At 30.9% G+C, this 20,865-nt stretch overlaps 4 protein-coding genes, 1 long non-coding RNA gene and 3 pseudogenes across 15 annotated transcripts in view; 3 read left to right on the top strand and 5 right to left on the bottom strand.

Annotated features, from left to right (window-relative positions):
• LOC101504743 (uncharacterized) overlaps positions 1 to 192 on the bottom strand; it is a 3,502-nt gene extending 3,310 nt beyond the window's left edge. Inside the window, exon 1 of the mRNA XM_073365133.1 lies at positions 143 to 192. Within this exon, the coding sequence (XP_073221234.1) occupies positions 143 to 192 (50 nt within the window). The remainder of the gene's footprint in view (positions 1 to 142) is intronic.
• The window catches only part of LOC101503017 (uncharacterized), a 36,002-nt gene that overhangs the window by 3,579 nt on the left and 11,558 nt on the right, over positions 1 to 20,865 (bottom strand). The window lies entirely within an intron of this gene.
• Positions 3,908 to 7,690, bottom strand: LOC101514731 (formate dehydrogenase 1, mitochondrial-like). The gene is made up of 4 exons (XM_027331820.2): positions 7,543 to 7,690; positions 5,857 to 5,864; positions 5,178 to 5,349; positions 3,908 to 4,747 (listed from the first exon to the last, which is right to left on the bottom strand). The coding sequence occupies exons 1-4, from the start codon at positions 7,688 to 7,690 to the stop codon at positions 4,170 to 4,172; spliced, it is 906 nt and encodes a 301-aa protein (XP_027187621.1). The 3' UTR covers positions 3,908 to 4,169.
• Positions 8,870 to 10,999, top strand: LOC140919294 (DNA polymerase lambda-like). 9 transcript variants are annotated; one of them, XR_012161986.1, is made up of 5 exons: positions 8,870 to 8,927; positions 9,568 to 9,624; positions 10,122 to 10,315; positions 10,392 to 10,439; positions 10,532 to 10,999. XR_012161986.1 is itself a non-coding variant. In XM_073365109.1 (4 exons), the coding sequence occupies exons 1-4, from the start codon at positions 9,552 to 9,554 to the stop codon at positions 10,554 to 10,556; spliced, it is 225 nt and encodes a 74-aa protein (XP_073221210.1). In that variant the 5' UTR covers positions 9,523 to 9,551; the 3' UTR covers positions 10,557 to 10,999. The 9 variants fall into 9 exon arrangements, 1 of the variants encoding a protein (XP_073221210.1); XR_012161988.1 differs by having other exon boundaries at positions 8,911 to 8,927; positions 10,111 to 10,315; XR_012161991.1 differs by lacking the exon at positions 8,870 to 8,927 and having other exon boundaries at positions 9,506 to 9,624; positions 10,122 to 10,189.
• On the bottom strand, positions 11,157 to 15,372 carry LOC105851163 (putative disease resistance protein RGA3; annotated as a pseudogene).
• LOC101514079 (putative disease resistance protein RGA1) lies at positions 15,555 to 17,897 on the top strand (annotated as a pseudogene).
• LOC140919296 (uncharacterized) lies at positions 17,929 to 19,032 on the top strand. The gene is made up of 4 exons (XR_012161994.1): positions 17,929 to 17,966; positions 18,629 to 18,721; positions 18,820 to 18,858; positions 18,964 to 19,032. It is a non-coding gene; the product is annotated as an uncharacterized lncRNA (long non-coding RNA).
• Positions 19,407 to 20,865, bottom strand: part of LOC113785447 (putative disease resistance protein RGA3) — a 5,199-nt pseudogene continuing 3,740 nt past the window's right edge.

Genomic DNA, 20,865 nt, shown 5'->3' with positions numbered 1-20,865 from the left:
ATTCCCTATCTACCACAACATCTCTCACATCAGCGTCATCACCTCTTGGTTGAGCGCTTTCTACCACTTCTTAAGTTCTCTATAACTTCCATTCTATTTCACACATGAGAGTTTATCCAATTATATTATGATATGCCCGTACCCGCGTGGCGAAGATGCTTCGACTAAGTGCTCCAAGCTCTGCCCCGCCATAGCTCTTTATCGCCCTCTCTATAAGAGAGATAGGATCACCTAAGTCTCGTTACGGATTGATGGCTAAAAAACTTGTTTAGATTATTTGTTTTTAAAAATTATTTTATAAAATTATTTTTAATAATATACTTTTTAAAATTAAAAAGCAAAACAGATAAATAGTGTTTTATTTTTTCATTTTTCAATATTTTTAACTCTTTAATCAAAAATTATTCTAAAAATTGGAGTTGTCAAATATATTATTTAAACTTTTAAAAAAAAAAAATTATTTATAAAATATTTTCAAAAACTAAAAAATCAAACACAATCAAACAAACCCTAAGTTTCAACTTTTTTTAGTTAATTATGTTATGGCTCAAAATAGAAACAAAAAAAAAATCAAGTTGACTCAAATGGTTAATGAATTGTAGTAAATAATATTTGAGAGAGTTGTATTTTGCCTTTAATTAGAATAATTATTTATTAGATTTTTTTTACCTACTTCTCAAACTCTAAATAATTTTTTCAGAGTTGATTTTTCTTTATAATTATATCGATGCAACACTTTACAGATATTTAAAACGTTAATTTTTAACGTACGCCAAAATTAATATCGTATAATAAAAAAATTTTAAATATTAATTTTAATATACATCAATAACATCAAACGATTTTATAATATTTATATATTTTATAAATGATCTATAATATTTCAATCAAAAAGTTAATTTTAAAAACATGGAGTAAGATATTATTGAATAGTACAATATCATTGTATTGCTGTAATTTGATTGTTCTTTATATATATATATATTTCACATTTGTCATTGTTTTATATTAACTACTCAAAACTTTCAATAATATAATTAATTCCATTTTTTACTACCGAATTAATATTTAACACTACTTAATTTCAAATTCTATAAAATAAATAAATAAATGAGATTGGGGGAGAGTAACGACTAATATAAAATACAAAGTTAAATTCTAACTTTTAATAGTATATTTAGAAGCATACAAAATTATGAAAACGAAAGGACATTTACCTATGTTTTGGGGTTATGCCAAAATCTGCCTATTCGGCCTTGATGGGCCAACAAAATGACCACACATATTAAAACCATTGAAAGGCTAATATTATTTTTCGATAAATTTGAAAGACTATTATTATATTAAAAAAATTATTATCAACACCAATATTATTTTTTGTAGATTTTGACTTGAGCACCAATTAATTTTTTATAAGTACTCTTGTTTGCTCATAAATGGAGGAATCCTTTCCACCACCATCAACACAAACACCCTGCATTATCATAATATTTACTAAACAAACTTTTCCAAATATATTCATGAATGAAATTAAATTTATACACTCCAAACTAAGTTTGAGGAAAAACGTGAATTTCTAAATATCTATATACCTCTCATGAATTAAGAAAAAAATTATTGAAAGTTTAGTTTTATCATGGGTCGCAACAAAAAATAATAAATACATTAAAAGAAATATAAATAAATTTTAATGATACTATTTATTAAAGTCGTCGTTGCTAAAATAAGAACAATTTTTTTTTATTACAACAAACAACTTTATTAGCTTCCCTCTTAGTGACATAATTAAAAATGAAAATATAAGAATTAAGTAAATTAAACTGGCAAGCGTAGATAATTGCTCCAAAAAATGGCTTTAAAAGTTACATTTTAGGTTTGGAAAAAATTGTAACTTATGCAAGTGTGGTAGGATGTTACTTAGAGTTAGAGTTATCATGTTTGTAGATTAACTGTATACATCTTAAACCTAGTCGACTATCTATATTCTTAACCTTTTGATTGGCTTTTTTTGTCTTCATCAAGAAAAAGTGATTTAGGTTTTTTATCATATAAATTCACTTTTTCTAAATCATTTTTTTATTTAAATAAATAATTATTACAAACATTTAATTTTTTTATATATATTTTTTTTCGATTTTATCGTTTTAGTGCGATATTGCTTTTTTTCGTCATTTTAATTCGACGATTTTTTTTTCTTTTTTTGTTGTAGTGTTATTTAAATGTAGATTCAATAAATAATTTTTATATCGTCAACATTACAACTAAGGAGACATGCTTATTTCAGACGGCTTAATTATATTATATATGTAATATTTGTCACATTTAATACAGGTGTTGTGAGTGTATTTGCAAGTTTTTTTTTTAATCTTAATAAAATTTGAATTCTAATATATTTAATATAATTTATAACAATTTGGACGAATCAATATCAATTTCGATAAACAAAAATGTTAGAATTATTATCTATCAACAACTGCCAAATGGATTTTTTGTTAATGAATAAGCGTTGCAGCTAATTGAATTTAGCAGATAATTAATAAATTGCAACATTTTATTATGCAGGAAATCCAATTTGTGAGATAACATATATAAACGAGAGGCTAAGAAACATTCTGAAAAAAGAGAGAGATAAAAACATCTCTCACTTTATTGTCTCTCTTCAAACATGGTTGTTTCAAACTTCACTTCATCATTTTCTTCTCATTTCTTCAATCTATCTTCTCTCTACAAACTCACATCCACATCATCTTCATCTTCACTTCTTTTCCTAAGCCATCACCATCACCATGTTCATCACCCAACAAAACAAACCTCAAAAGCTTCAAACTTTACCATCAAAGCTTACATGGAAACACCAAATTCATTTTCAAGCATTGCAAACAAAGTCATTGGTGCTCTTCCTGTGATTGGTCTGTTAGCTAGGATAATGAGTGATGAAGGTGGTGTTGGTGATGATCTTGTTGATTTTGCTGAGTTTAGAAGAAGGGTTGGTAAGAATTGTACTGCTGATGATTCAACTGCTTTTTATAAGTTCCAAGATCGAAGAGGAAAGGTTATTAACCGTTTTGGCTCATACCCTTTTATTCAAGTTTGCATTTTTGTTTTTGTTTTTTGTAGTTTAATTATTGGCTTGTGAGGTTGATTTCATGCTCAAAATTCTACCTTTGTGTAACCTTATAATTTGACTAAGGTTGGCATTTGGCAATGTTTTATTTAGCTATTATCCCACTATCAAATTTTGCATCTTGGGTTTTCTATAGTTAAATAAATTAGTGAGGTTGATTTTATGTTCCAAATTCTATCTTTGTAACCTTATAATTGATTAAGGTTGGTATTTTTTGTTTCATATGCTAAAATGGAATGAGTGAGTGTGAAAGTGTTTCTAACTTGGTGTGTTTTTGTGGTGTGTAGGAAGGGGATCCTATCTATGTTCTGTTATGTTGTTGGTTAGCAGCTGTTGGTGCAGGTCTTCTTAAAACTGAGGAGATTTTGGAAGGAGTTGCTAGGCTTCGAATCTCGGACGACATCGAATTTGAAGAACAGACCTTCATAGCTTTGATGGATGAAGCAAGAGAGGTTAGTTTCCATCTCTGAAAAATACTTAGTTTTTTTTTTTTGTATCATGTTGCATTTGAAATGAAACTATATTAGTAGTGATATCATGTTTGAATTCTGAAAAAATAAAAAGTCTAGTTTTTCTCCTTAAAATTTCGAGCTCGAAAATATTGTGCTGAATTACAATTTTGGCACGACTCATTCACAAAATTCAAGGTATCTCAACTTGTTAAATTCCAATTCCATGTATGTTGACATAGTATAGATGTCTATTTGTAACTAATAGGAATGGTCTAAAGATTGGGATGCTCCTTGATAAATCTCCATCATAATGATTTCTTTTGGATAATTCTCCATCGCTTAGACTCTCTTTGGATAAACAACTTAATTAAGCGTTTACAGCATAAGCTCCTATCATACAAGTGCTTGTGTATAAACCATTTCTTTAACAAATGATAAAAACAAGTTAGTGGTTTTGTCAATTTCTTGGGTTGAACCCCAGTCATTTCTAACAAGTCAAATAAAAATAACCTTCCTATATTATGCGGGCCAGACTAAAAAGTCCTCTTAAACGGGCTGTCCTATAAATTACTTTAGGTTTCAAGTGTCCAAAGTTACTTGAATAGATTGATATAAGTATTAAAATTATACCTTGTCTTATCGGTGAGGGGGGTGTTGATAACAATTACATCGCACTTCGGAAGCATAGCATCAAGATCCTCCTCAAACTTAGCTCCAGTTTCTTTCTCCAATTCAGGTGCTATCTTAAGTCTATCATGATACAAAAGGTTACAGTTAAAGGGTTTCAGTCTTTGAAGTAAAAGCTTCCCAATTCGTCCAGCACCAACAGTTCCTATCGTCTTTCCTTCAAGATCATAAGCTCTATGTGCAATGCCAGCAACATTCCATTCTCCGGAAATAGCCTGATGGTAACCAGGCAAGAAATTCCTAACCAGAATGAGAATTCTCATGAGCTCGTCTTCAGCGACCGATACTACGTTACTTCCTGTGACCTCTGCAACGGTTAGACCAGCGGAAGCCGCAGCGTTGAGATCGATGTGATCAGAACCAATGCCGGCTGTCAAAAGAAGCTCTAAATTCTTAGCTTTCTTTATACGTTCTGCAGTGACGTAGGCAGGGTGAAATGGAGTCGATATCAGGACATGGAGATCAGGAATGTGCTTCTCAAGTTCTGGTAACATGACAACAAATATTTTCATAAGTTAAAGCAATCATAAACTTAGATGTTATCATCTGTATTTTACACTAAGTACTAGTATTTAAATTTGTAAATAATTAATCAATTGTTTCATTGGACTAAAATCTAAAAATGTGTAAGATTATGGTCTGTTTGAATTGACTTATTTGAGTTTATCTACTATCGTAAATACTTGTGAAACTATCTGAAAGAGCTTATAGAAACAGCTTATGACATATTCATAGGTTGTTTTCAACTTATTTTTGTAAACTTTTCAGGATAGCTTATGAAAACAGTTTATAGCTTAAATAAAAACAATTCGACTTTATTTTATCTATTGTTATAGAAATAACTCATACATAAGAACTTAAATGATGAGTGTTTATGCTACAAGTGCTTATGACAAATTTTTGAAAATGCTAACCAGAATTGAGTCCTTCTTTGTCATCAGTGACAATGTATTCATGTCCTTGCGATTCAAGCCACTCGCGAATACCCAAAGCTCCTTCGACACATCCCACAAAATTGGGATTCAATGAAGCAAACTCATTGCCTTTGTAGAACACACCAACAATCTTCTTCTTTCCACCAGAGGCCTATTCTCAATAATAGAAAGAAAATAAATATGGTAATGCATAAGAAAAGTCTAAGAACAAATAAACATATATGAAAGATAACATGTAATCAACTATATATATGAATATTCACTGACATATATTTATTTTATTTTAATTTAATAATGGATAGTGTAAACCTCCACCAATTATATTTCACAGTCCTCACAATAAAAAATATCAAAATTTAATTTACACGACTATATTTTCATTATTTTTATCTAAAAGTTTTTAACTTTAAAAAATTATATTTAATTTATTTTAAATTTTAAAAAAATCATCCTAAACGTGGAGTTACACCATTCTAAACGTGCACTCAACTATATTTTAAATATTATCCAATATATATGTAGAAAAATATTTATATTTATATTTATATATTAAATATTATGTCTTAAGTTTGAATCTAAAATTTATAATTATTTTAAAAATTTATTTATTATTTTATATATAGATAAAGAAGTATATCAATAATTTATCAAAATTCACAATGTAGCCTGTACATATCACAACAATCATTCATAATTTAAAATTATATTTATTTTTGGCAACTTCCCTATTTAAGTTGAAGAGGAAACTTTTCCTTATAAGGAGATATGATACACTTTTTGTATCAATTAATTATTTTATTTATAACCATTTTTATTATTTTATTCATTTTTTTTACTGAATTTTTTATTCATTTTTTTGACTGAATTTTATTGTATATTTAATATGACAATAGTAGAAATAGTATGTGTGAAAAAAAATGTTTCGGTGTTGGCCTATCTAAACTACAATGTCTTTTCTCGACATATTTCATAAAAATAATAAATTATGATCCTTTTTGTTTGTAGAGATAAGATGAAAATTTAATTAAAGTTGATTTAATATTATTTTTTTTAATTAAATTAGAATCATTTAAGTTATTATCTTAATTAAAAAAAATGACAAATAGTATTTATTTCAAAAACACAACATTTGTGGCAATTGAAATTTTACATTTTTTAAATACTATTTTTTAAAAAACTTTAAATAACGGTTGATGGTGTATCTTAATCCATATTAGAAATTACCTAATTTAATATGCAAAATCCTAATTCGTTTTTTTGTCAAACTATAAATATATGAATTGTAAGAAAGAAAGTACATCGGTGTTTCAAAATTTTAAATGTCAGTCAAGTAGTATTTTTAATGAGTTTAAAATATTTTTTTAAAGTTAATTTTACCTAACTTTAAAATTTAAAAATAATAAATTAATTTCTTTATTTTTTAAACAATTAAATAGGTTTATATATTGACATATGTAGGGTAACAGCAGTTGAGAAACTCCGACTATATTTATAAACAATTTTCTTCGTAATTTTTTTGGCTTTAAATATAAATAAAAACAACAAATTTAGTTCTATTTAATAAATTTGTCCAAAAAATACAATGTAATCTAAATTCAACTAATATTTCCATAATCATTAACTTTAATTATTTTGTCTCGAGAAGCAATTATTCGCGCCACTTGTACCGATTCCAAACTTGTACTAATTCCATATATCAACCTCCCGATAAAATGATTTACCGAACCTTTTCAATTTTATTTTATTTTTAAATGTTTTGTTTAAAAATATGAAAAGTTAAGTAGGTAGTCTATCTTTTGGCTAAGCAAGCATCTTTTTCTATATGAGGAATTTTGTAATCATTGGATTTTTTTTTTCAAGATTTCAAATATGCACGTTTGAAGTATGTATGAGAAAAATTTTATTTGAATTTTTACAATCAAAAAGATTTATAAGTATTTTCTACAACTTGATTAAGTTCATCAATCGATTTAATCTTTTTATTTTCTTACAATGATTGTATGACATTAAAAAAAAATCCTAAATCCAAAACATTTAAATCGGGATAACTAGTTGAATTCCTTTTAAATCATGTTCTACAAATTTTTTCAACATTTTGAAAATACATGGCTCAATGCATTATATTGTTGGATGAAAATTGTCTCACATGCATGCTCTCTTAACTATTTTTCTTTGATAGCTGATAAAATCTTGTTGATTAAGAAGATTCCAGTGACTTATTTAGTGATAAAAATAATTAATTTTATTTCAACTGTCCATACTACTCGATTAACGCTTGATCTTCTTGCTAGTATTTTATTAATTAGAGAAAACATACTAATTTTTCTCGTGAATGTCTCGTTACCTTCATCATTGAAGTTGGGTCTAGCCACTACTACTAAAAACATGATATTTTGAATGTAGTTTTTACTTTTGAATGTCACATACGGATCATCTTCATCTACAAGAAGGTAATATATTAGTTCATTGATTTTTTTGCCATATAGAATCATTTTTTATCTAAATAAACAATGTTATGCATGAATTGAAATGAAACATTGGATCATGAGGAATGCTATTTTACTAAAAAATTCTCAAGCAAAACCTAAGATGTTCTTTCATACTATCATTCTTTTTATGTCGCTTCAACACATTTGAATGTCGACATAATTTCCATTTAAATAAATACTTTTTTGATGTTGACTTACTTTTAACACCTAATTAGCAAATAATCAAATAGTGTCGTAATTACTCAACATAAAATCGCAAAATTACTCAAAATCTATCTCATCTCTTTTAGGACCAACATTTTTTGTTTTCTTATGACACATATCACTTGTTTCATTCATTTCCGATAAATGACATCTTTAGATATGAAATACAAATAAACCACTTTTTTACAATTCCACTATTAAGTTTTTCATCACTACATGAATTTATGGACACTCTCCGTGACAACATGAACTAAACCCTAAAAGATTAAAAGCACCGCATGTCACATGAAAAAATATATGCTTGAATTTATATATAAAAAAGGAAGAAGCATGCAAGGAGAGTAATAACAAATAAACACCCGCATGAACACATTCTTTATACATAAATTTTTGAACACACACATAAATAAAATAAAAAAAAGGAATTATATAATATAATTAAATTATTTTTATTTTGATTTTTATTATTTATAAATGTATCCAAATATTTTTATCTGTAATTGTGTCTACTTAAGATTTACTCTTAATAAGAAAAGGGTGACAAGCGTATATATTTCCATGTCTCACTACGTAACAATACTCCATGGAAATTAAACAATTAATAAAACGTGTCTTCATTACAGAAAAGCACGATAGTATTAGTAGCTGTGCATTTCATATTAAAGCAAATTAAATCATGATACTAGTTATCAAAAGAAAGTTTTAAATAGTGGTTGAGGTTGCATAATTTGCAGTCACGTTAAATTTTTTGCATTTTAGTTATTATAAATACAGATTTGATTGTCGCACTATAAATTAATTATAATATTACATAAATTTTATTAAAATTATTTGTACAATCATATAATATATAATGCAATATTTAATTTTTATACACAATTTCTTGATGTTTTATTTTTTTAACATGTTTGTATTTCAAAACAGAAAAGAAGAATTTTTTAGGAGATTAAGTGATTAACTACAAACAAAGTATAAAACGAGGCGAAACTGAAGAATTTGTGCTATAGTATAGTTCCAGTACTTTATTGACCGTTAAGTAAGTGTTGCTTTCATTGCCTATGTGTCACTCTTAAAGTTGTATTCTACTTTCATTTTTGTCTGTTTGTGTTTTGGAGTTTATTTCAAGTCGAACTCTTTCTATCACATTAGGTTAGGTTCATCTCACCCTGAACTCGTATTTTATTTTTTGGGGCCCACTCTTTGTTAAAGAGATTTGAATAAAATAAAAATAAACATTTAAACATATTTATAATTATGTGCATGAATCCTTATCATTATTATTAGAGGATTTTTACGATACATTTAAAAATTAATATATTTTAATATTATTAAATTTAATCAATAATAGTTGAATGATATATTAAGTAAATTTAACTATATTTTATATTTAACATCACCAAATTTTTATATTTGATCTTTTAAGTCTATTTTTTAATGGCGTTTTTTGTTATGATTTTAAGTTAAATTAAAATTTTAATTTTAATTATAGAAATAATTTATTTAATTATTGTGATTAAAATTGAATAAATAAATGTAGCTAAATTAAAATTAAAATTAAATAAATAAATGTAGCTAAAATGGTTCATTTGTTAACTAGAAAAATGAAATTATTTATTGTATGCTCTGTTCTATTTGTTATGTAATACATCTTTTATATTCTATGCTGTTTCTTGCAGCTGTCAAACATACGAGGGAGGCATTGCTGGTGAGCCTGGTTCGGAGGCTCATGGTGGGTATGTATCTTCCTACTTTCTCTCCTCCCTTTCCTCACTTCTCTTTATACCTCTTCACAATGATATGATTTGAAATAAAAGGATTTCTGCCCAAGTATGTAAAGCATTTAAAGGATACAAATTTCCTGAGGGAGGATTTGATTTTTAGGTGTGTGACTGATGGTATCTCTTTGTAGCATTGTAGATATTGTTGTACTTGCATGCTCTTTTGAATGATACTTTGACTTCTGAGATTATTCTTACTTCAGTATTGTTTTTCCAATTTCTCTCCTTTTGTCAAATACTTAGCACTTAAACATTGAATATTTGGTAAAATGTAAAATGCGATTCTCCCTTGCTGATATAGTTCGTTAGTATTGCATAGGGTTTAGGGTTTAGGATGGATTTGAGTGTTTTTGCATATATACTTTGTTAACCATTGAATATACTTTGTTTCCTAGCCAACTTTTAACATCTAGACTTATGATTGCATATGATGGGTTTTAGTGTTTTTGCAGGTCTACCCAGGAGACATATATGCTTTCGGACTTGTAGCTTGGACTGGAAATGATGTATTAAATAGGAGGTTTGCATCCCTTTGCAGTTTGCACTGAACTTTCCATCGTCACTGTGGCTGAAACGGATGGACATCTTTCCTAAAACCTACCAATGTTGCATTCTCATCTTTCCATTACTGATTTGATGGAATGTGGTATATATATATGTCACTGATTACTTTGTGATGTATAGTTAGGAAGTTATGTTGATTTTTCTCTTTTTGGGTGCAGATTGAGGCTACAAGCAGAATCTAAAGGATTTAGGCTTGATGATACAAGGTTGTTTCTAGCTACTCAGGGTTGAGGCCTTTTTAACTTTTTATTAGAAAATAGATTAGAACGATTGAGTCCTCATTCGCTTGATTTTGCAGGGCACAAAAGGTAATGCAAGTTTGAAATTGTCTACAGAAAAGGAGGTGTTTGATTTCCTGGGATTTCCTTGGCTTGAACCACATCAAAGAAATCTCTAAATACAGGAATAGTTTGGTTAGCCAGCTAGAAGTACAATGTACAACACCCTTTTGTGATGTTTGAAAGAGGTCTCTTGCTAGATTTTTGCGCGCTCTGTTATCCCTGCCTTGTAGACTACGGTGTGTAGAGCATAAAGGGTTTCTCATTGGGTGCTGCTTTGTAAATTTTTATATGTAGGAAGGATAGAGGTTGACAATTCTAGTGTCATCTTCCAAATATTGTGTACACAAAAATAGCACAATGATGTGAATGCTGTTTTTATTTTTGGGATTTATTTAAAATGTATTAAGTGTTCACTGTTGTACTTCTTTTTCACTTTGATTTCTCTTTACCTGTGTCTAATAATATACTTATCACTCTTTTTTTCATCCTTCATTTTTGTTTTCACCACAAGTATTGGTTTTTGATATAACTCTTCAAACATAACTTTTCACTAGTATAATTTTTTTAACAGATCATAGTTAAATAGACACCTTCTGAACAGTTTGATGAATGTCAATTTCTGATCCAAATTGATAATCCACTTCCTATAAGAATTAATTATCTTTAAAGTTTACATCAAAATTGTAACATAGCTGACAGGTAACAGAATAGGAGGAAAGAGTAAAAGTGAGAAGATTTGTTTAACAATAATGTTAATTGCAGTGATTAATATCAATAATGTAACATTTTCAGAAGCATGTTAAACTTGTATCCTAGTATGCAGCAGAAAATCAACTACTGAAATAAGTATAGATCAACATATGCCTCTATGGTACAGCAGAGCGAAATCTCTCAAATCTGAAATAAACAAATTTGAATACCATCAGAACGTGCAAAGCCAAGTAGAATGAATAGAGTGCACAAGTAACAAAAAAAAAAGTGGATATACTCAGAAAAAAGGGTATTTGACTTGACAGAGAAGAAGGTGAATGAAAATACGAAATGGACGAAAACAATACAAAGTTTTTGTTACTTACCAATGCCTTAACGAAAGAGAAGATCACCAATTCCAACGGAGAAACAAGGCTAAGAACACAAAGATTGAAACAAGGCTAAGAACACAGATTCTTCCATGGCTTTGACATGTTATTTTCCTAGCATAGGCACAATAATAAATATAGAAGAATCAGTTTTTATTTTTAGTTTTAAAAAAAGAACCAGTATAGGAATTTGAGTCTTGCTTTTAAGATGAATAAATGTTAATATGATTTTTTTTTTGTGGCTTAGTAAAATTTGTAATCAAGAATCCTTTGTTTGCTTTCATGATTGATTTTTAGACACCAAATAAATGTATAATCTGATAAAATCAAAGGTTTAAAATAAATAAAAAAGAATTAACTTACACATTCTTAAAGAACATAATTAAATCTCAGCCAATGCTACAATCTATACTCTTTTAAATATTCATCTTACAAAGTTAGAAAGTAAAATTACAAAAACTTTGAAACAAAGAATGATAAACAGAAACTTTACCTTTTTCTTGGGTTGAACAGAAACGACACAAATGCAAAAAGAAAAATGAAACCAAAAATTTGTAACCCTTCAAAGCCTGGGGAAAAAAGAAACAGAATGACACTTCAATGTAATCCAAATTCAATAAAACCTTAATAAAATGAAAATTACTCAAATATATATGACACATACCAAACCAAAAATTAAAATTACAGTGGGAGGGAGAACTATTTTTCACGTGTGAGGAAAATGTATCAACTCTCAAAGACTAGAACATAATATAATATTCTAGTGAACTTACTTGTGAAGCATCTCAATTGAATCTGCAGCATACCATCCTCCTCCATAGAACATTCTAAAGTTCTTTTACTATAATCCGTTGAATGTGAGCTATTTTTGGCCAATCCTCGCCAGTGCTCTCTTTACATCGTATCTCTAACTCACCACAACCATAAATCTCCAATCTTTTAAGAGCAGCAAGGCATTGAATCCTTGTCGGAAGACACCTCAACTTCGGACACATAGAAATAATTAATTTCTGAAGCAAACCTAAGTTTCCCAACCAGTCAGGAAGGGATGCTAGGTTTGGAAGATCTAACAATTTTAACGATTGAAGGGCAGTCATATGTTCTAAAGCATCATGCAATTCTTCTATTTCTGAGCAACATTGAATCTTCAATTTCTCAAGACTAGTGAGGTGTTGAAAACTGTTTGATAGGTTGAAAGTGTGGCAGTCCTTAATATACAATTTCTTAAGAGAGTGCAACCCTAGTAATACTTCATATGTCAATGACTTGTTCTTAACCAAATATATGTATTTCTTGGATAGCATTAAGATCCATCAATTTAGAGAAATGCTCAAGTTTGGAAATGCAACAAATGTCAAAAACCTTTATAGAAGCGAGATTTCTTACCATCCCCTCTGGAAAGCAAGAAAGCTTTTCATTAAAACTGTGAAGTTTATGAATTGAACGTAGTAAATGTTGGCTGCATTTCCCTGGTACATCCAAATCACAGAGATATGAAAGGAAAGGCAAGCCCAACATTATAGGACATTCATAAATTTGAAGTGTTGAAAGGCTAAGAAACATGTTATCTCTATCCTCCCTCGATAACCTTATCAAGTTTGACAACCCTTTAGTTTTAAATTTCTGAAACCTCCTGCAACTCCATCTTTGACTCCTCATATAGGTATTTTAAATTAGTTATATTAAATATTTCTAGACTCTCTCTAGAGAAGGAAGGTGTAAACAATTTTTGCAATTCGCGAGTTGCAAATGAGTTAAATATTTTAGAGAAGAACTAGACATCGTAAATAGGCAGTGTTTGAGGTTGAAGCACTTCAACAAGAATCTCCTCAACATTTTCCTGCGACTCTTCATTTTCCTTTCATACTAATTGCAACTTGTTCACATGATTGCTTCTTTGGCATTAGGTCATGTTTCAATTGTCTTATTTCTGCCAAAAGATATCATTTTTTATTGCCAACTACGTCTTCAAGGAAGCCAACATTCTTATATTTGGAGGCAAGCTTGATAGTTGATAATGCGTAACAACAATGGAAAGATAGATGTTGCAAAGCTTTCAAATTTAATAAATTATTAGCCAACTTTTGGAGGCTACAACAATGATCTAACTTTAAAATCTGCAAATTCCACAATGTACATTTTGGAAGAATTTTGAATTCGCCGTTAGAAAGATTTATCTACATATTTAAAACAATCAATTGAAGATGACAACTTTTTACTACTTGGGAAGTCAAGCACCCGCAGAGAATAACATTTCAATACATGAGGTGGAATTCCGTTCTTCAATGATTTGATACCTCACAAGAGGTTGTTGGATCAAATGACTTAAGAGATGACGAACTCTTTTAGAGATAATAGGTACATCAGTCTCATATGCAATGTAACAAACCTCTTTTGTAACAGATTGAACAAGATCATGCATCTTGAAATTTGTAATTTTTCCATATACATTTACCTCACTATCTTGTAAAAATGATCCCAATGTAATTCATTCCACACCTCATTACCAATATTATATGTTTCCACCATTTAATTAGCCGTCCAAAGTTCCGTTTATTTATAATGTCATCTTTGCTAAACAATGTCAAAACATTGTCTCCATTTTATTGGAAAATTCAAGTAAATTAATCTCAAGCAGACATGACAGATTTTTCGCCTTGTAAACTCCATAGCTTGCTTTCTACGACATACAACCACTCTTCATCCTCTCTTTTAAAACGCAAGAGACTTTCTAGTGCTATTGCCGTAAGACTAACTCCCCCACTTTTTTAGTGTTTCTTTCTCCATGACCACAAGCTCTTCCTCATTTGGTCCAAAGGCACCTTTTCTAAACAATTCCCAACAATCTGTGTCAGATAGCATTGATAAATCATGAGGACATTGTTTCCATGATTGCTGCAACTTTTGAAATACGGGGTGGTGACCAAAATAGAAACACTTTCTCCCCAAGTGTCAATACAGATTTCTACTTTTGTCAATTCTCTTATTCATCGTCCCACACATCATCCAACACCAACAAAATGCCTTTTTTTCTTTGTAGCAAATCTAAAAGTTTTCTTTGCAGCGGCTCTAGATCTAAATCGTCACATGCATGTCCAGAGGTTGATTCTATGATGGATTTTGTCATTCTCTTCAAACTAAAATCTTCAGAAACACACACCCAAATTCTTAGCTCAAAGTGGTTGACCAATGATGGAAGATAAGTTGGACAAGTGTTGTTTTTCCAAGTCCACCAAGACCAATTACTGCATAGACAGATAAATCTTCCAAACCAGAAGCATCCTCAACCAAAAAGTCTATAATTTTATTTTGATCTTCATCTCTTCCATAGACTTGAGGTTGAGAAATGATGGAGGTGGTTCGGCGCCAGTCAAGTACACTAGTTTTCATCGACTATCTCAGTCAAATGAAACTTTCTTCAGCTATTTCAGCTAACTTCCCCGTAATGTTTTTCATTTTCTTAACAATTTTGTAACGGAAAGCCACATGTTTGGGATGAAAAGATGATAAGAAAGGTTTTGTACCTTGCGTGACAGTCTTTTGAACTCCATCTCCAATGCTAGCACACTCGTCCAAGATATCATCAACAACATGAGCAGCATCTTTGAGCTTAAGCAACATAGCTTTGTTTGAGAATTTTTTCTCCTCAGCATCTTCAAGAGTAGCTTTGATTGTTGTGAGCTATTAAATTATTGATTGAAACTGAGAAATCGGTCAAGTTCCTTTTGAACAAGGGAGCTCAAATGTTGAAGCACAGTTTCAAACACAGCTTCAACCATCTTCTAATTCTTGGAAATGAAATTGAAAAAGTAAGAGAGAATATATGAAAAAGTAAGATAGAAGATATTTGGTTTGCTTGTGAAATGCAGGAATCAAACTGAATTGGATTTTATGTAAGGACGGTCTTACCTTTTCATATATTCTCTCTTACTTTTTCAATTTCATTTCCAAGAATTAGAAGATGGTTGAAGCTGTGTTTGAAACTGTGCTTCAACATTTGAGCTCCCTTGTTCAAAAGGAACTTGACCGATTTCTCAGTTTCAATCAACAATTTAATAGCTCACAACAATCAAAGCCACTCTTGAAGATGCTGAGGAGAAACAATTCTCAAACAAAGCTATGTTGCTTAAGCTCAAAGATGCTGCTCATGTTGTTGATGATATCTTGGACGAGTGTGCTAGCATTGGAGATGGAGTTCAAAAGACTGTCACGCAAGGTACAAAACTCTTTCTTATCATCTTTTCATCCCAAACATGTGGCTTTCCGTTACAAAATTGTTAAGAAAATGAAAAATATTACGGGGAAGTTAGCTGAAATAGCTGAAGAAAGTTTCATTTGACTGAGATAGTCGACGAAAACTAGTGTACTTGACTGGCGCCAAACCACCTCCATCATTTCTCAACCTCAAGTCTATGGAAGAGATGAAGATCAAAATAAAATTATAGACTTTTTGGTTGAGGATGCTTCTGGTTTGGAAGATTTATCTGTCTATCCAGTAATTGGTCTTGGTGGACTTGGAAAAACAACAGTTGCCTAACTTATCTTCCATCATGAAAAGGTGGTCGACCACTTTGAGCTAAGAATTTGAGTGTGTGTTTCTGAAGATTTTAGTTTGAAGAGAATGACAAAAGCCATCATAGAATCAACCTCTGGACATGCATGTGACGATTTAGATCTAGAGCCGCTGCAAAGAAAACTTTTAGATTTGCTACAAAGAAAAAAAGATATTTTGTTGGTGTTGGATGATGTGTGGGACGATGAATAAGAGAATTGACAAAAGTTGAAATCTGTATTGGCACTTGGGGAAAAAGTGCTTCTATTTTGGTCACCACCCCGTATTTCAAAAGTTGCAGCAATCATGGAAACAATGTTCTCATGATATATCAATGCTATCTGACACAAATTGTTGGGAATTGTTTAGAAAAGGTGCCTTTGGACCAAATGAGGAAGAGCTTGTGGTCATGGGGAAGGAAACAGTAAAAAAGTGGGGGAGTTAGTCTTACGGCAATAGCACTAGAAAGTCTCTTGCGTTTTAAAAGAGAGGATGAAGAGTGGTTGTATGTCGTAGAAAGCAAGCTATGGAGTTTACAAGGCGAAAACTCTGTCATGTCTGCTTGAGATTAATTTACTTGAATTTCCAATAAAATTGAGACAATGTTTTGACATTGTTTCGCAAAGATTACATTATAAATAAACGGAACTTTGGACGGCTAATTAAATGGTGGAAACATATAATATTGGTAATGAGGTGTGGAATGAATTACATTGGAGATCATTTTTACAAGATAGTGAGGTAAATGTATATGGAAAAATTACAAATTTCAAGATGTATGATCTTGTTAAATCTGTTATAAAAGAGGTTTGTTACATTGCATATGAGACTGATGTACCTAGTATCTCTAAAAGAGTTCGTCATCTCTTAAGTCATTTGATCCAACAACCTCTTGTGAGGTATCAAATCATTGAAGAACGGAATTCCACCTCATGTATTGAAATGTTATTCTCTGCGGGTGGTTGACTTCCCAAGTAGTAAAAAGTTGTCATCTTCAATTGATTGTTTAAAATATGTAGATTAATCTTTGTAACGGCGAATTCAAAATTCTTCCAGAATGTACATTGTGGAATTTGCAGATTTTAAAGTTAGATCATTGTTGGAGCCTCCAAAAGTTGGCTAATAATTTATTACATTTGAAAGCTTTGCAACATCTATCTTTGCATTGTTGTTACGCATTATCAACTATCAAGCTTGCCTCAAAATATAAGAATGTTAGCTTCCTTGAAGACGTAGTTGGCAATAAAAAATGATATCTTTTGGCAGAAATAAGACAATTGAAACATGACCTAATGCCAAAGAAGCAATCATGTGAACAAGTTGCAATTTGTATGACAGGAAAATGAAGAGTCGCAGGAAAATGTTGAGGAGATTCTTGAAGTGCTTCAACCTCAAACACTGCCTATTTACGATGTCTAGTTCTTCTCTAAAATATTTAACTCATTTGCAACTCGCGAATTGCAAAAATTGTTTACACCTTCCTTCTCTAAAGAGTCTAGAAATATTTAATATAACTCATTTAAAATACCTATATGAGGAGTCAAAGATGGACTTGCAGGAGGTTTCAGAAATTTAAAACTAAAGGGTTGTCAAACTTGATAAGGTTATCGAGGGAGGATAGAGATAACATGTTTCTTAGCCTTTCAACACTTCAAATTTATGAATGTCCTATAATGTTGGGCTTGCCTTTCCTTTCATATCTCTGTGATTTGGATGTACCAGGGTAATGCAGCCAACATTTACTATGTTCAATTCATAAACTTCACAGTTTTAATGAAGAGCTTTCTGTATAGAACAATTTATACACATCCAAAAGTAAAGGTACGAAATCGTTACTCCTTGGTTTTTCTTTTATCCTTTCCTGTCTCTTTAACATCCATAAACTTCCACTTTTTGATTTTAATCAGTGTTGTCAAATAACGGCTATATTGGCTCTGTAGTGCTACAGTGTAGCGGAATTTTAACAAACCACTACTATTCGTTTAGGGTTTAGGGTTTAGGTACAAAGTCGTTACTCCTTGCTTTTTCTTTTATCCTTTCCTGTCTCTTTAACATCCATAAACTTCCACTTTTTGATTTTAATCAGTGTTGTCAAATAACGGCTATATTGGCTCTGTAGTGCTACAGTGTAGCGGAATTTTAACAAACCACTACTATTCGTTTAGGGTTTAGGGTTTAGGTACAAAGTCGTTACTCCTTGCTTTTTCTTTTATCCTTTCCTGTCTCTTTAACATCCTTAAACTTCCACTTTTTGATTTTAATCAGTTTTGTCAAATAACGGCTATATTGGCTCTGTAGTGCTACAGTTAGCGGAATTTTAACAAACCACTACTATTCCACGATATGCGATTTAGTACCAAGTAGTGTCAAATAGTGGCTATAGCAGCATTATAGCATTGTAACGTAGTATAATTTGAACAAACATCTGTTTTCTTTGACAACACTGGTTTTAATTATTTCTAACCTCATCTTGATGTTTCCAGGCAATAGAGCTTATGGTGGTGGATGCATTTGTGCAAGCAAATGATTATTTGCAGATTTCATCCAGCATTCAAGATCTTGGTGAATATTGGAAGGTTATCATTTAGAGAGCTTCTTTCAAATAAAAGTGTATTAAAAGCATTTTATATCATTTTTACGAATAGTAAAATATATTTTATTTTGAAAAATGCAGCTGGACGAATTGAGGGTTATGATTCATTTTGGAAAGCAAGTAAGCTCTTCGTTAAAACTGAAACCAAGGGTTTCAAGACTGTAAAGTTTATGAACTGAACTTAGTAAATGTTGATTGCATTTTCCTATTACATCCAAATCACAGAGAGATGGAAAGAAAGGAGGCAAACCTAACATTATAGGGCATTCATAAATTTGAAGTGTTGAAAGGCTGGGAAACATGTTATCTCTATCCTCCGATAAACTCGTCGGGTTTGACAACCCCTTAGTTTTAAATTTTCTAGTGTTCTTAAACCTCCTGCAACTCCATCATTGGATGACTCCTCGTATAAATATTTTACATGAGTCGAGTTAAATATTTTAGAGAAGAATTGGACATCGTAAACTATGATGTCCAGACTTTGAAGTTGTTGGGTTTGAGGTTACGTTTCAATTGTCTTATTCCTGCCAAAAGATATCCGTTTTTATTGTCAACTACATATGTAGTGTTAAAGTCTTAGGGGAAGCCAACATCCTTATATTTAGAGGCAAACTTGATAGATGTTGCAAACTTTCAAGTGTACCAAATTATTAGACAACTTTTGGAGGCTATGATGTAACTTTAAAAATCTGCAAATTCCACGATTTACATTCTGAAAGAGTTTTGAATTCGCCGTTAGAAAGATTCAAGTACCTTCGATATTTTAAACAATCAATTGAAGATTCAAGTCCCCGCAAAGAATAACATTTCAATACATAAGTGATATTCCATTCTTAAATATTGACAAACATGTCTAAAATGATTTGATACCCCACAAGAGGTTGTTGGATCAAATGACTGCCTCTTATAAATTAAGAGATGACGAACTCTTTTAGAGATACTAGGTACATCAGTCTCATATGTAATGCAACATACCTCTTCTGTGACACATTAAGCAAAATCATGAACAAGATCATGCATCTTGAAATTTGTAATTTTTCCATATACATCTAGCTCAGTATCTTGGAAAAATGATCTCCAATGTAATTCATTCCACACCTCATTACCAATATCATATGTTTCCACCATTTCATTAGTCGTACAAAGCTCAATTAAAAGCCTTTATAATGTCATCTTTGCCAAACAATGCACATAAGGCAAAACATTGTCTCAATTTTATTGGCAAATTTAAGTAAATTAATCTCAAGGCAAACATGACAGTTTTCGCCTTGTAAACTCTATGACATACAACCACTCTTTATCATCTCTTTTAAACGCAAGAGACTTCCTAGTGCTGTTGCCGCAAGAATAACTTGCCACACTTTTTACTATTTCCTTCCCCATGATCACAAGCTCTTCCCGTTCTAACTCATTCGGTCCAAAGACACGTTTTCTAAAACCTTCTGCAACTCCATCTTTGACTCCATCTTTTACATAAAATCCATTCAGTTTGATTTCTGCATTTAACAAGCAAACCAAATATCTTCTCTCTTACTTTTTCATATATTCTCCATTACTTTTTCAATTTCATTCCCAATAATTAGAAAATGATTCAAGCTGCGCTTTGAAACTGTCCTTCAAACATTTGAGCTTCAAAAGGAGTTTGGCCGATTTCTCGGATTCGATCAACAATTTAACAGTCTTGCTAGCTTGCTCACAACAATCAAAGCTGCTCTTGAAGATGCTGAGGAAAAACAATTCTCAAACAGAGCTATCAATGATGGGTTGTTTAAACTCAAAGATGTTCATGTTCTTGATGATATCTTGGACGAGTGTGCCACCGAAGCATTGGAGATTAAGTATATAGGACTGCCACGCAACGTACAAAACTCTTTGATATCATCTTTTCATCCCAAGCACGTGGCTTCCGTTACAAAATTGCTAAGAAAATAAAGAACATCAAGGGGAGGCTAGATGAAATAGCTGAGAAGAAATGAGCAAGTTTCATTTGACGTCAGAGAGAGGGAAACTAGTGTCCTTGATTGGCGCCAAGTCTATGGAAGAGATGAAGATCATTTAGACTTTTTGGTTGAGGATGCTTCTGGTTTGGAAGATTTATCTGCCTGTGCCTAATTGGTTGTAGCGGAC

The sequence above is a fragment of the Cicer arietinum genome, chromosome 2 (genome assembly GCF_000331145.2).
Source record: "Cicer arietinum cultivar CDC Frontier isolate Library 1 chromosome 2, Cicar.CDCFrontier_v2.0, whole genome shotgun sequence".
Lineage (NCBI taxonomy): Eukaryota > Viridiplantae > Streptophyta > Magnoliopsida > Fabales > Fabaceae > Cicer > Cicer arietinum.
This window is presented reverse-complemented; position numbering and strand designations above follow the sequence as displayed.

Excerpts from the sequence above, each read along its gene's own strand:
- LOC101514731 (XM_027331820.2), bottom strand. The coding sequence starts at position 7,690 with ATGATTCTATATGGCAAAAAAATCAATGAACTAATATATTACCTTCTT. Across the intron at positions 4,748-5,177 it reads CAAAGAAGGACTCAATTCTG|AACTTGAGAAGCACATTCCT; the intron begins GTTAGCATTTTC and ends TCATGTTACCAG.
- LOC140919294 (XM_073365109.1), top strand. The coding sequence starts at position 9,552 with ATGCTGTTTCTTGCAGCTGTCAAACATACGAGGGAGGCATTGCTGGTG. Across the intron at positions 10,190-10,391 it reads AATGATGTATTAAATAGGAG|ATTGAGGCTACAAGCAGAAT; the intron begins GTTTGCATCCCT and ends TTTTGGGTGCAG. Across the intron at positions 10,440-10,531 it reads TTTAGGCTTGATGATACAAG|GGCACAAAAGGTAATGCAAG; the intron begins GTTGTTTCTAGC and ends TTGATTTTGCAG.